Raw genomic sequence first — 14,744 nt, 5'->3', positions numbered from 1 at the left:
TCAATACTGCCTGATTCTTCATCACTGCTTTTGAAACATATTGACAGGTAGTTCAGGAACTGGAATAATTTCACTGTGAGGTACAGGCCTGATTGCAGATTGCAATGAAGGATATTTTACAGTATGTTTAGATTTTTTAGAAATTCCAGACCAACTTGTTAAACAAAAGTAACACTCGGTTACATGATCCTTTGGTTCATGCCAAACCACCAAATGGCAAAGCCTTCCGTGTACCTTTAAGCCATGCTCTTAAAAATACAGAACAATTAGTGCATACTATATGAGGATCCCACGTCTTATCCTGGTCACCAATTTTACACTGAAAGTATAAATGATATGCTTTTTTAATTAAAGGTATAAGGTTTTTTTATTTGATTTTATGGTAAACTTACCACATACATAATAAAAGCCATCCACATCATTCACACAATTTCGAGGCATTATGACACTGCACTATTAACAAAGTTAAGACAACAATAAGAGTGAACAAAATTAATTCATTCCTAAATCCCGAGCTTAATACAAACAACACAGCTGTGTTTTCAGCTACATGTTTTGACCTGCACAGACATGATTAATCTTGTCCATGAAGGTTCACTCTTCAGTATTAGATACGATGTCATAATATGTGACTATGATATGATTTAATTCTTTGTCTAGCATTGTTTGTTTATAGCTTACTAATTACGTTAACAAAGTTAAACAATAAAAAAATGAGCTAACAATATACAATATAGGAGCTAAAATGCTAACTGTACGTTGAAAATAAAAAAAATCCTTTAATTAAAATTTAAACATTTTTCAAAAATGGTGGGTGATAGAAAGATTCTGAGTTTATATTAGTTTTCAGCATTAAAAAACAGATCAAAATCATGTATTGCATGTTTGGAAACAAACATCATGTTTATCAGTGTTATTATTTGTATTTTGTATATTACAATCATTATTTTTCCTTTTTAATTCCTTGTACGAAGTAAAGAAAGTATTGTGATCACGAAAAATTTAAGTTTTGAGATTTCAATAGAAATATTCATTTTGGCTATCCCTGAATCCATTTTAACTAGTTTAAATCCATTTTTTTTTTGGCTTTTGGACTTTTTCAGTAATAAGCCCTCATTGAGAGCTTTTCAACAATATATCATAAGTGATACTTAATTTCATTGGGTTCAGAGTTAATAGCCAAATAAATTTTAATTGATGAAATATTTGGATGTTACAAGGGGGAAGGCGCATTGGTTCGAACCAAACTTCATTATCTCCTTTTTTAACTTTTTTTTAAAAATTTATATTGATTTATTAACCTCTGATTGTAAATTTTTTTTTACAATAAATAATAATTCAATAAAAAAATGTAAAAATATTATAAGTTATTAATCAAATAAAATTTTAAGTACTGTATATATGTAATTAAACAGGCGTACAAGGAAGTGATATAATGTCCAAATCAGATTTTTTATTATGAAACGTATATTTATGTATTTTTAATGTGTTCTGTAATATGTAAGAACAGCATAATTTACATCATGTATAAAAAATTACCTTTAATTAAAAATATTTTAATTTTTTACTGAAGTTTGTTATTTTTTAATCAATTACTACTATTTACTTAGTCACTAGTTTATTTAGAGCGTTTTTGAGGTGGTGGTGCAGTTTTTAAAAAATGTCTCGAAATTATTTTTTAATTGTTGAAAATTACTATTATTTGAATTAATTTCGTTACTATTTACGTAAATTAATCTTTATTTACTTTTGTTTTACTTTATGATGCCACCTTAATTGAGTATTTGATAAAATTTTAACTATTATTTAAGAATATAAGTGTACTTTTCTTTGTTCTTTTCCGTCTAGCGCTGTAGCAGACGGAACTGCTTCCAGACTAGTAGCAGACGGACTATTGCTTTTAAAAACGTATTGTAATCGGTCCAGTTTGGGCATATACGATTTTCACGGGATCTTTGTTTTTACACATAAGGAACCCAAAAAACCGTTTGGAAATTTTCCGGATGTTCGTACGTGTATGTGTTCGGTGTCGTGCTCTAAATCACGTTACATTTCCTGAACTACTCAACCGATTTTGAACAAACTTGGTCAGATTACTTCTATATATGGGACATTGATGCCATTAAATTTTCAAAAGGTCAAGAGGGCGAAACTGTAGAATAATTATGGTATTCAAATTTTCTTAATACGGAAACCTGCTGAAGGGTCTTAGCGGAACCCTATATAATGTATAATTTATGAAAATAAATAATAATAATTATTTTTATTATTATAATTATTATCATCGGTGTTATTTTTTTAAATTATTTTTTTTACTTTCGTAGTATAATAATTACGAATCATTTTTCTTCTTTAATGAAATCTTAGGTTTACTGTAAGAGCTTTCAAGATTTTTTAAACTTAAAGCTTTTTTTAAAAATAAATAAAAAGATTATTTTAGTCATAGATTCAAGGTGGTAATCCCCAACACAGACTGTATTATGAAGTTATCTAAATTTGCATCAAATCAATTTACGTGTCATTAATTATTACATATTATTTAATTAGCTATATAATTTTAATTGCTACGTAAATTTTTTCTAGTTTAATTGTAAATAAACATTATTATTACGATGCAAATACATAAAATAGAAAATATATGGAATTATAATACTTAAGATAATAAAAAAAATAAAATAAAACTTGTTCATAAATTTAAGCACGTTTTGTCTTTAATTTTTTTTTTTAAATTGTTATATTACGATAACTTTATCACTAAACATTCATAGCAAGCTGACAAATAAGTGTCATAATAAAAAATAACTTAATCAGTTTGCTTTGTTTTTATTTCTTTCGTAACATACGATTCATTTCGTGAGCATTTATATCCTCTTTCTTTGGTACAGTAAATGCCACCAATTTATGAGTTCTGTATGTTGACGACTATTATTACCGCCGTAAAAACAATTCCTCCGCGCTTAATAATCACCTATTACCAAATAAACCATTTAACAAATAACGTAATAATTTTGAAATGAAATAGATTCTGTGTTTTATATAATTACATAACGAATGATAAAATATTATTTATTAATTAATAAAGTTATTAATAACTGAAAAATTATGATCGGTTAATATCGCCGTGTAAACATGAGTTTACAAAATTTATATCGATAACTAGATTAAGGGCTTTTACTTAACGTTAATTACCAATAAAAAATAAAATGGGATTTATAAAACGCCATAAAAACCGAAACAAAACTTTGAGTAGACATATGAAAAAAAAAAAATTAATTAGAATTATATACGAAAATAAAAGTAGTTACTAAATAAACTGGATTCATAAACGTTGTCCAGTTTTATAAACAAAGACTTTCTTAGAAAGCAGAATTAAAAAACAATAAAAATAAGATATCATAAAATTATTTAATCGAATTATAAATAATATGAATTATTAATAAATGGAGGGACTAAAAAAAACTTATTAAAAAGTGGAGGGACTAAAAAAAAACTTATTAAAAAGTGGAGGGACTAAAAAAAACTTATTAAAAAGTGGAGGGACTTAATAAATGGAGTTAATTAACAATTGTAATTTGAATTGCAATTGTATACTAGAGCCCGTTATACTGCTTACTTCCGAGAATACTAAAAATAGTACGAATGCAACGCTGATAAATATCTTTGTTGCGAACGGCTGGCGCTTTCTGTACGTTACATCTATTTCCGGGCAAAACCTGCTACTTTCTTTCGCTGTACATTCCTCAATAAATGTCCTTTATCTTGGACGGATGAAGAAAGGATTTTTTCCTTAATATATCATATCCAGCCAGTAGCGATTTCTCTCTAAATTCCATTACGTCTTCTTCATGTGCCTACAGTCCCTGATATATTCTGACACATCTATTTTAATTTTGAAATGAAATAGTTGTTCAACAGATCTGTTGCAGATTACTTTTTTCTTTTTTTTTAATAAACTGGTTACTGTATTATTTTAAATACCAAATCTCAGCGATTTTTATTAAATGTTATTCCCCTTTCGTGAATAATATTGTTAGTATAGTTTCTTCAATTGCATAATTCTTCAAAAATATTTTGTAGTTAGGTATCGTTTTCACAAAATATTAAATTTTGAAGAAATAATCTATCTACAGCATCGCTTTAAAATAGGAGAATAAGAGTACGGTTTAAAACATATACGCACGCGTGCATTCAAATAAATGCGTACGTAGGGCTAACATATTATTACAAGGCCGGTATAACGGAATCGAGTAACGGATTTCTGCCAATTAAGAAGAAAGTAGTAGAAAATATAATAACGGGAGAAATCCAGAAAGGAGCTAAAAGATACACTTTTAGTAAAGGTAACAGGTCCGTTTAACAATCGTATTTTGTAATACTGCCCACTGACACACCTAAACAGATGTTCGTTCCGTGAGAAGAATTACCGCACCAAGGTTTGCAATTTCACGGGAAAGTGTGAGGACGGATCATTCTTACGCTTCGAGTTGGGTCCGGTCCGGCAGGTAAAGAGGATAGGAGTATCCTCTTACTCCGGGAAAGACCAGTTAAAACTCAGTTCTACGAATCAGTCTAAGCGAGACGTTATAATGCGAGTCTGCGAGGAGATTCCGCGAAAGAGTATTCTGGGAGGTCAGTGAAGGAGCAAATTTCTAGGCGTACACGTTCGACGCGACTAGGGTAACGTTACAAGTAATTCCAGTACATGAAAACAAGAAATTATTCGGTGAGTTACTGTAAGACTATAAGTGAAAGAAATGTGATAAATTTCATTCATAAATTGTTAGGGTAGTTTTATTTGTGAACAGCAAAGGTGTTTGCAGTGTAAGAACTTTATAGTTGTATTATCTATTGTATTATTGTTAATACAACACTAGCGGTTAAAAGTGTTAAGATTGACTGTGTTTTGTCAATGGGACTGAATTCTGTTTTCCAATATTATTTATCTACCTATGAATCCTGATGATTATTTTAAATTCTGTTTTGTGTGTAATCACTGCCGGTAGTTATTATTATTACTACTGCTATTGTTGTTGTGGTTTATTAATATTCTATATTATATTTTATATTATAATTAATATATAATAGTTATATTATGATTAATATTTAATAATATATACTATGATTAATATTTGTATGTTATAGACATTTATTATTTTTTGCTGTTATCATCATCATTATTCTGTATTATTATTGTGGTTGTAATTACTATTTTTATTATTTGTTTTACTAGTGTCATTATTATTATTGATTCGTCTTGTTTTACTTATGTTTTTAAACCATACATTGTAATATAATGTAAACATTTTCAACTGAATCTCTCAATATCCTGATCGAGCGGCGAACACACGACAATATTAAGAAGTAAAGAAGAATTGATGTTAAGGAATAAAAATAAACATAATTATTAATATACCTTGTGGGCTAAAAGTCAATTTCCCCATTTACTAATAAAACTACTTAAAAAAAAAGTTAAACAAATAACTTTACTATTATTTCATGATCAATACACACCAAGTGCTTGAAGTGTCGTTCTTTTATCCTTATGAATTCATGATCTCTTTTAACCACTAACTAATCAACAAATTACACAATTTTATCCGATTTAGAAAATCATTTGAGTTTTCAATCAACAGATTTTATTGGTTCAAATTTTTTGTTGAATTTGAAGAAAATAGCATGTCTTTACGATTCATCAGAATGAAAAATCTTAAGGTGTCAAATCAAATGAATGTGGTGTTCATTCAATTGTTCCTCGGCACACTATTACATTAAAAAAAACGTCTAATTGATTTACACACTAATTTAATGAATGTAGTTAAATAGTGGGTTTTTCTAACAGCTTGACACTAACATCTCGAAACATCTGCTTTGTTATCCGCAACGTAAATTTTTATTTATTTTCTCTCCGGTAATACAAAGCCTAGGTCCAAATACAGCTATCCTATTCTATTTAGTTGGGTGATAAGAAATAATTTTAATCGTGTTAAAAAAAATATGCCATAAAATTACAAAATAGTAATAAATTTGCCCCAATACTAAATTAACAAAAGGAAATTAATCGTTTGTACATTTCTGAATAATTTCCTATCTACTGTTAACCCATTAGAATGATTTTAAGTATTTATATATGTTTAAATCGTTACGCACGTTTCAACCACAAAAACCAAATTACCGTAACATATATTTACCAATTTGTCCGGATTGAAGTTGCAGAAATAGCCTTCCTTTTTCCTGTTTAGCTTCTGGAAATTACAGTCAGGCATTACTTCAGAGGATGAATGAGGATGATAAATATGAATGTAAGTGAAATATAGTCTTGTACAGTTTCAAGTCGACCATTTCTAAGATATGTGTTTAATTGAAACCCAACCACCAATGAATACCGGTATCCACGCTCTAGTATTCAAATCCATGGAAAAATAACTGCCTTTAGTAGGACTTGAACGCTGGAACTCTAGACTTCCAAATTATCTGATTTACGAATTCATTACCAGACCAACCCGGTGGGTAAGCAGAAATAGCCGGTGCGTCGTACATGAATTTTAAGGTTTCACATTGTTGCAATCATATATATAAATCAATCCATGCAAAATCGTAATACAATCTCGTTTTTTTTACTACGAACCTACATCCAGTGAAGAGTAAAATTATTTAAATAAAACAAACTACCTGGCTATGAGTAATTAACGGTATTAGAAAATTAAATTCTTATCTAAGACGTGGCGCCATACTTATCAGAAGCTGTCCTGTACATTTTCTCACGGCAGGCAATTCTTATTTCATACGAAAACGTTTTTATTGATCACTGTAATCATTTTATCACCAGTTTTATTATGTTAACGACCGTTCGGAACATAAACTTTTTGCGAACTGCATAGGCTAGTGTAGCTAATTTCTACAGAAATTTGTGTCAGATGCAGCCCTAGAGATTGCCGATGAATGAAATGTCGGTACGAATGAATTTAAAGCTAATCGTAACGTGGTAAGCCGATTTTATTTCGATATAGTTTCTCTATTCGTAGAACAACGATAGTACAGCGGCTACTAGAAGCATACGAAGATAAACTTATCAAAGTTTCAAAGATATGTCATAAATTTACGAAAAAATGAACAATTATTAACTAAATCAAATTGAGAATGCGGACCAGACACCGGTGACTTTAGAAATGCCATCGACAACAATTGAAGTTGCCGGTTACGAAAAATAATGTTGCTTGGTTACGATGATAATACTTTCGGACTGGAAAATTTTAGCTTCGTATGTAATTTTTAGAATAAACCGTCTACCGAAAGGTGAAAAGTTTCCACTTGATATTATGGTACGGACGCAAGAAAGGAATGGATATCTGCGTAAACCGACCGTTTAAAACCAAACTTCGTGAACACTACACAAATGAATGGCCAACAAGAGCATGATATTACAACATATGATAAAATTAAAAAACCGTCTTTGATGTAGATTTGTAAATGGATTATTGCCGTTCGGTCAGAAATACCGGATGAGTTGAATAAAAACTCGTTCAAGAAATGTTGTGTTTCGAATATTTTTGATGGAAGTGTTTTGAATATTCTCGATGGAAGGACTATTATTTGCGGTAATGAAGATAAGTAATTACGAAGATTATTGTAATTCTACTGATGACGGAAACCCGAACTCTCATGACAGAAATTAAGGTAAATTCCTACTACAATTTCTGTGTTATTAATTGTCAATCTTGTCAATCTTCTATTGACAAGATCATCATCTTCTACGATGATCTTGTCAATAGAATGTAAAAATATAGCAATATTTTTTTTACTTTTTTCTATTTTCAAACCTTGGTTCGCGTTTTACATTGGTGTGCGTGGTGCATGGGTGTATACTGTATTATACCATTAAAGGTAGACTATTTTTTTACTCTCCCTCTCTCTCTCTCTCTCTGTGTATGTTGTGTTTGTGTGAGCGCGCGTACATGTACATACAGATAAGAATATGAAATGATATGTGAATAAAGGAAATATTTAAAAATAATCATCAAATGACCTTGACAAACATTTAGTCTCATTGATCTTTACTCCTGAAAAAAAAAGAAATAATCAAATTTTTTTATCTAATTATGGACTATTGTATATTTTCCTCATATAATAATATATATATTTATTCAACTGCAAAATTTTGTTGAATTCGTTATTGTTAGTTTGCTTATTGTTTTCATTTCAGGCACTTCATGGTATTCTCGATAACAAGTACATTACCGTTGGGGAAATTAAAGCTCCTGTGGGTGATCACATTTCTCTTTCTGGTGGCTCTCTCGGTCTTATTTCAGACCGATATTAAGAAGACGAGTGTACAGTTTTTTCAACCGGAACTTTTTACCACCGGTACGTACGTTATAATTTATTTATTTATTCATACACTAGTAATACTAAACAGAAATTAAGGTAAATTCCTACTACAATTTCTATGTTATTAATTAAACCTTTACAGTATGGACTGATTTACTGACATTATGCAAATAACAATGATAATAGTATGATAGATGATGATCAATTTTGTACAGTGTGAGAAAATGCCATGCTTGTCCGGGTCTCTAAACTGGAATCTGGATGAATCTAAACTGGGTGAAAGGCAAAGATGCTACCACTCCGCTATGTAGATCGGAGGGGTTATAATAATAATAATAATAATTTAATGAAATTATTGAAAATTGTGGCAAAATATTACTTATTCAGGTTGAACTTCTTATTCTTGTAACCTAAGCGCTTTCAAGGAAAATTACTGTTTTCTATTTTTCCTTTTTGATTTTGTCCTTAATTTAAAATATTAAAAAAAAACAGTATTAAATAAGAGCAAAAAAAGATAAAATGCTAAAAAATAATTTGCAGGAAACAAAAATATTTAATATTATTCTAATTTCAAAACAATCATCAGCAAACACGGGAGAAGTTATAGCAATAATTTATTAGTGTAAATGGAAAAAAAGATAAAATTTTATATATATATATATATATATATATATATTTATTATATTAATTCTATTTTATTTATATTATAAAATTATACACGAGTGATTCAGTAGGAATGGGAAATAATTTGGGAATAAGGAAAAAAGGTGAATAAGGAAAAAGATTCATAGACACAAACTCCGAAAATGCTTTGTTGTCGAGTTACGACTAATGAAAAATTTCGTCCCACTTCAGTCCCCCGGGTGAAATGAAGTCATCTGAAATTTTTAAGTCATTGTATAAGGGTTATACTTGATCGTTTCTTATTTTTGTTGATCTGAAAAATCGAATAAAACAGGTCTCAGAACTGCACCTCCCATAGCTTTCATGATATCCAACGTAAAACAGAAAAATTCGCTGACGAAAAACATGTTTTTTTAGGTTTGAAGTAAAACTTTGTTAAATGGCTAAAAAATGTGTAAATTTTATCATCAAAACTTGTAGAAAATTTGATTTAGAGAAAAATGATGTAATAAATCTCTGAAAAACAAATAAAATCAACCTTTATTAATAAAAACAAATCTTAGCAGAAAAATGTTAAGAATTTATAAAATTTAAAAACAGCTTTTAGTATAATAAATTTAAATTTTGAAAAAATACTTTTAATTTACTTTAAATTAAAAAAAACTCACAGTAGTTTTATCATAATGTGAGTTGTATCATAATGTTTTATCATCTTTCTTTCTTTATACACTATTTTACAACAAATGTTCAAAAATTCCACCATTGACATCAATGCACTTACATCAACTCGTTTCCTTATATTATCTGTCGTCAACCTAATTAATGATATCTTCGCGATCCTTGATGAGGATGGCATCATTGAGAATATGAGCGATCAGTTCATCACGTGTCTCCACTTTTTTCTTGTGTACCTCGCCAACGGTGATCTAGATGGCTAATTTACCGGCCCTCTACGTCCAATCCATTTACCAGTAAATTTTTCATCTGAGGATTGCCTAACTCATTCGTGAAACGTGTTTATACTCTATCAAATTGATAATACATTTCAGTTCGTTTCGCCAGTGAGAAATTTTCAAAAAAATAAAATAATAAAAAATGCCATGTATTATTTGAAATTTCTAAACATTGAATTTCTTACAGTGCTTAAAAATTTTTTAATTTTTACTTTTCATTTTTACAAATGTTTTTAACTTATACAAATTCATTACATTTTTCTGTTGTTTTGTACTGGTTTGTTTTTTGCAACAAAATTTGATTCTTTTTTGTTTTTCATAGACTTTATTACATCAACTTTCTCAGAATTAGTTTCTCTACAGGTTTTGACAATAAAATTTACGTATTTATTACAACCTCCTAGAATTCGGGTGTACATATTGAACGTGAGCTTCCTGAAATACCAAGTTTTTCCGGTTTTAATGTTCCTGTGTCTCTGAGCCGTCTAATGGACGAAAAAAATGTGTGAGAAGGTAACACTCGAGTGGGATACTTTTTATTATTGTAATGTAATATTTTCAATTTATTAAACTATTATAATTTGTTACATGATAATATTAATGAAATTATTCTAGTTGAGATCGTGTCGAGTTATTTAGTTCTACTCGGGAAAAAATGAAAACTGGTTTTTTAATCTAGTGTGACTCACTCAAGAACTTTTGCCATAACTTTCTTATTTTGAATGGATTTGAATAAATAAGGTGTCATTTTCTTTCTTTATCATAAGACGCCTTAACATTTTTTTTATAATAACATGACATTTAAAATGACCCATTAAATAAACCCATAAATAGAAAACATATCTAAATAAACATAACATTTAAATATTTATTTAAGTATTATAATATAATATTATATTAATATTAAAATTATACGGTTGCAAAGATATTAACAATTAAAAAATTTACATGACCGCCATTTTAAAATAGATTGAGACCAATTTCATTTTTTTATTCAAGTAAACCTCTAGGTACTCCAACAGTATGCGAAATTTTAGCTCGATACGATTAACCACAGGTTTATACGTTAAAAATATAAAATGGTCAGATAGTCGGTAGGTAAGCGTTTCCCGATATGTGTTGATGTAACATTTTTTCTTTATTTCGACTTGGGGACCGTTCCCTGATTTCTTGAAACGGTTTTTTATATACTCTGTACATATGAGATAAGATCTACAAGGAATTAATCAAACTTTACATCTAAAAAACATAAGTGTATTTAAAAATATCCTTATTATTTAATACAGGAAACTTCCCTTAACAGACACTTCCCAATAACAGACTTCTCTTAATACTGGACATTTTTAGATTCTCCGGCTGTTTTATAGTGGTATTAATGGATAAAATACTTCTCAATAACGGACCTCCTACATAACGGACGCGGAGAAACAATTTACTTATAACAACTGTTCAATCAGTTCTGGATAAACGGACAGCAGGAATAAATTTGTAGTTTTTCTTGTTTTGTTTTATACTCAGTGTGACTAATTTGTTTATCTATTGTGAACTGTTCTACTTCCCGCTTAAATGCTGATGATGATTTCAACCAATTCATCATCCAGCTTGATTCGTTATCAGTTACGTGCAAGTGTATGCTGTACATTGAATACGTATAATTTTTGTTACGATATAGTACTGTATTGTTTGTTGTAGTACATTTTCTATTCATACGTTTACTGTACGTTCAATTTCGTGTATTTTATAAAACGTAAATGCTTGACATCAAAAGAAAAACTAGCAGTTATAAACATTCACAAAAAAGAAAAACTCAAGTGTAAGTGATAAGGCAAAACGTTTTGATGTCAGGTAACTCAGATAAGCGATATCTCAAAAAGCAAACTTGATATCCTAAATTCATGGACTGAAAATGATAATCAGATAAGCAAAGGTGCATTCCCTAAAATGCCAGGTTTAGCGGTTGACAATTTGAACAGTGAGTAGTTTTGCAGGGCTCATGCTAATAACATTCTGGTTTCTGGAACTTTGATACGCGAGAATACCCTAGAAATTGCTTAAGAACTCGGCTACGATGAGTTTAAAGGATCACTGGATTGGTTAGATAAATTCCGAACTAGACAAAACGCTTCATTTAAAAATTATGTGGTGGAATGTCTGGAACTGTGATGAGAATTTGATGTCTGAGTGAAAGGACAAGTTAAATGAAATATGCGTGAGTTAAAATAAAATAAATGGTTTTAATTGTGATGACACCGATCATTTTTTCGGACTTTTCCAGTAAAACAATGTGTTAAAGAGGAAAAAATGTACAGGGGGAAGAAATCAAAGATTGATTGCTGTGTTAGCTGTGAATATATCAGTTGAATTTGAAGAGAAAAACATTAATAATCGGCGATTAGCCACGATGTTTTAAGGGCGTAAAAATAAATCCATTAGAAATTGAATGGTATTCAAATAAAAAATCTAAGGATATAGTGACGAAATGGTTAAGTTTTGATCGTAGAATGAAAAGACAGAATAGGAAGTCATACAATTCTTGGACAATGTAAAGGCTCACCCACCCTAACGTTAGCTTAGAAAGTATATAATTAATATTTGTTTAATATTATTTAGTATATCAACCGCTTGATCAGGGGATCATTCAGCACTTTAAAATTCAGTACAGAAAAAAGGTGTTACATTACTTATTGTCAACAATGAATGAAGTTACGGATGCTGATGAGCTTTTTAAAAGCGCTGAGAGTGCTGGATGCAGTTTTATGAGTTCGTATGGCAATAAAGCAGGTTACTACTCCGACAGTGAGAAATTGTTTCATAAAAGCCTGTATTAAACCTCCTCAAACTAACTTCCAGTTCCGACATTGAAAATCTTACTGAACCAAATGAAAATTTTGTGGATCAGAGTAAATTATAAGAACTTACTGAACCGTTTGGAAACTACGAAGACTACATGTACGTATATTGACGACGCGCTCAACACAAAAAACTTATTGACTGACATTCGTGATCTTGTTACTACCTCAGTCTTGATTACTTTCAAAATAAACGATGATGAACCCGAATTTACCATCACGAGTAAGGAAGTAACAGAAGAGGTTTTAAAATTAAAGCGATATTTTTTACAAAAACGATTACCAGAAGCCGTTATTTTAATATTAGAAGTGCAGTCGCTTAATATAGACCAGCTATTTTAAACCATCTACGTATAAATAACGTATCCGTATTTGATTTTTTATTTTGATTTTTACATTATTTTTTGTACATGTGTTTTATTTATATTCTTGCATACTCTAGCTTCTTTGATTAATATACTTTTGCAGCGAACATTGTTTTTTATTCCATTTTAGTATACTAAAGTAATTTTATTCTTTATTTTATTAGTCGATTACACTAGTACAGTATTATTTTTTTTATTAAAGTATGAACATAGAGGACAGTCTTTTTACTTTTAGAAAAACAATAAAAAATCTTTTTATTGAATTTTTATAAAATGGTTTTCATTAGCAATTACTTTTTTAAAGATTTTAATTTACATGAAATAAATACGCAATACTGTTGTTCTATTCAAAGTGTTTTTTTTCTGTACAATAATTGAATATAACACTATATTTACATTTTTCTGAGTAGCGGACGCCTCTAAATAACAGAAAGATTGTTGTACCCGAGCTGTGTCCGATGTTGGGAAATTTTACAGCATTTGTTTACTATTAGGTAGATTTCATAAGAAAGCTACCTATTGTAATGGGTACCATGATTTGACTTCCGGAAAATTTCAACATATCTTTGCGTTTCACATCCCCCAGACCCCAAAACCACTGTCGGTTCAAAAGTTTCACTTTCTTGTGAACACGATAATTGCCGTAATTTTGCGTCAATCACTTTCAAATTGATACATAAAATATAACGACCCAAAATCTCGGTCGAGTTCGTTAATGGGAAAAATCGGACCACTGGGGTTGAAATGAGGGGGGGGGGTTTCGAAAAAAACAAAATATCGCTATAATTTTCTTATTAAGTAAAATATCGAATTTCCTACTATTCTTTGGATAAGGGCCTAAAAATTATCTAAGTAAAGTTTTTTGATATCACCAACATTGACCCAGGGGGTGGAAAAAATGAGGTTTCGTAGACAAAAAAATCATACCTCCCCTAATAGACACAGTATCGAATCGGTTTTAAGTGGTCTTTAGTTCTCTTTAGTTCTCAAATCTGCCTCCGCCTTCCGGCTTGCCGAAGGGGATTTTTATTTTAATTTTTTTTAAATCTGCTAAAGCATTGATTCTTGAAAAAAAAATTAGGATACGTAAAAATTAGGTTAGATAAAAAAAACTTATTGGTCCTTATCAACCATTGTTAAGTTGGTTGGCGAAGAGATTTAGAGCAGTAGAAAAAAGTATGATTACTAGGGTTGATACGCGTAGACGCATCATATAGAAAAATAAGAGTGAATTTTTGGGTAGTGGAGCCGAAATGTATTACTCAATTTTGATCGCTTCAAATAATCCCTTTGTAGCTTAGGCGGTCAGAAAATTTTACTGCTTGTATTTTCAAAATGGATCTAATTATGGGAACGTTTTTACTCCTCTTCACTTTGAAAAGTAATAGTAGCCTTGACCAACATTTTTTTTCTCTTAGTTGTATCTTCTTTACCTGAAAGTGATTTTTTTTTTTTGTTGAAAGCCTACATCACGGTTCTTTCAAATTGTTTTATATACGTATTTTATAACGTATTATACACGTCAGTTTAGTTTTATACGCGTCAGAATTAGATCTCCCGTTTTCTAATTGCTCAATAATTTTTAATTTATTGAAACTGAAAGAATTTTTCTTTTAACGCCCGACATT

General features: G+C 29.9%; 1 protein-coding gene across 3 annotated transcripts in view; it reads left to right on the top strand.

The window, feature by feature from the left end:
- LOC142319116 (uncharacterized) overlaps positions 1 to 14,744 on the top strand; it is an 83,841-nt gene that overhangs the window by 43,749 nt on the left and 25,348 nt on the right. For all 3 annotated transcript variants that reach the window (XM_075356036.1, XM_075356038.1, XM_075356039.1), the window contains exon 2: positions 8,201 to 8,361. In XM_075356036.1, the coding sequence (XP_075212151.1) occupies positions 8,201 to 8,361 (161 nt within the window). The remainder of the gene's footprint in view (positions 1 to 8,200; positions 8,362 to 14,744) is intronic.

The sequence above is a fragment of the Lycorma delicatula genome, chromosome 2, assembly GCF_047948215.1.
Source record: "Lycorma delicatula isolate Av1 chromosome 2, ASM4794821v1, whole genome shotgun sequence".
Lineage (NCBI taxonomy): Eukaryota > Metazoa > Arthropoda > Insecta > Hemiptera > Fulgoridae > Lycorma > Lycorma delicatula.
The sequence above is the reverse complement of the archived record's forward strand: the minus strand, read 5'-3'. Positions and strand labels throughout refer to the sequence as shown.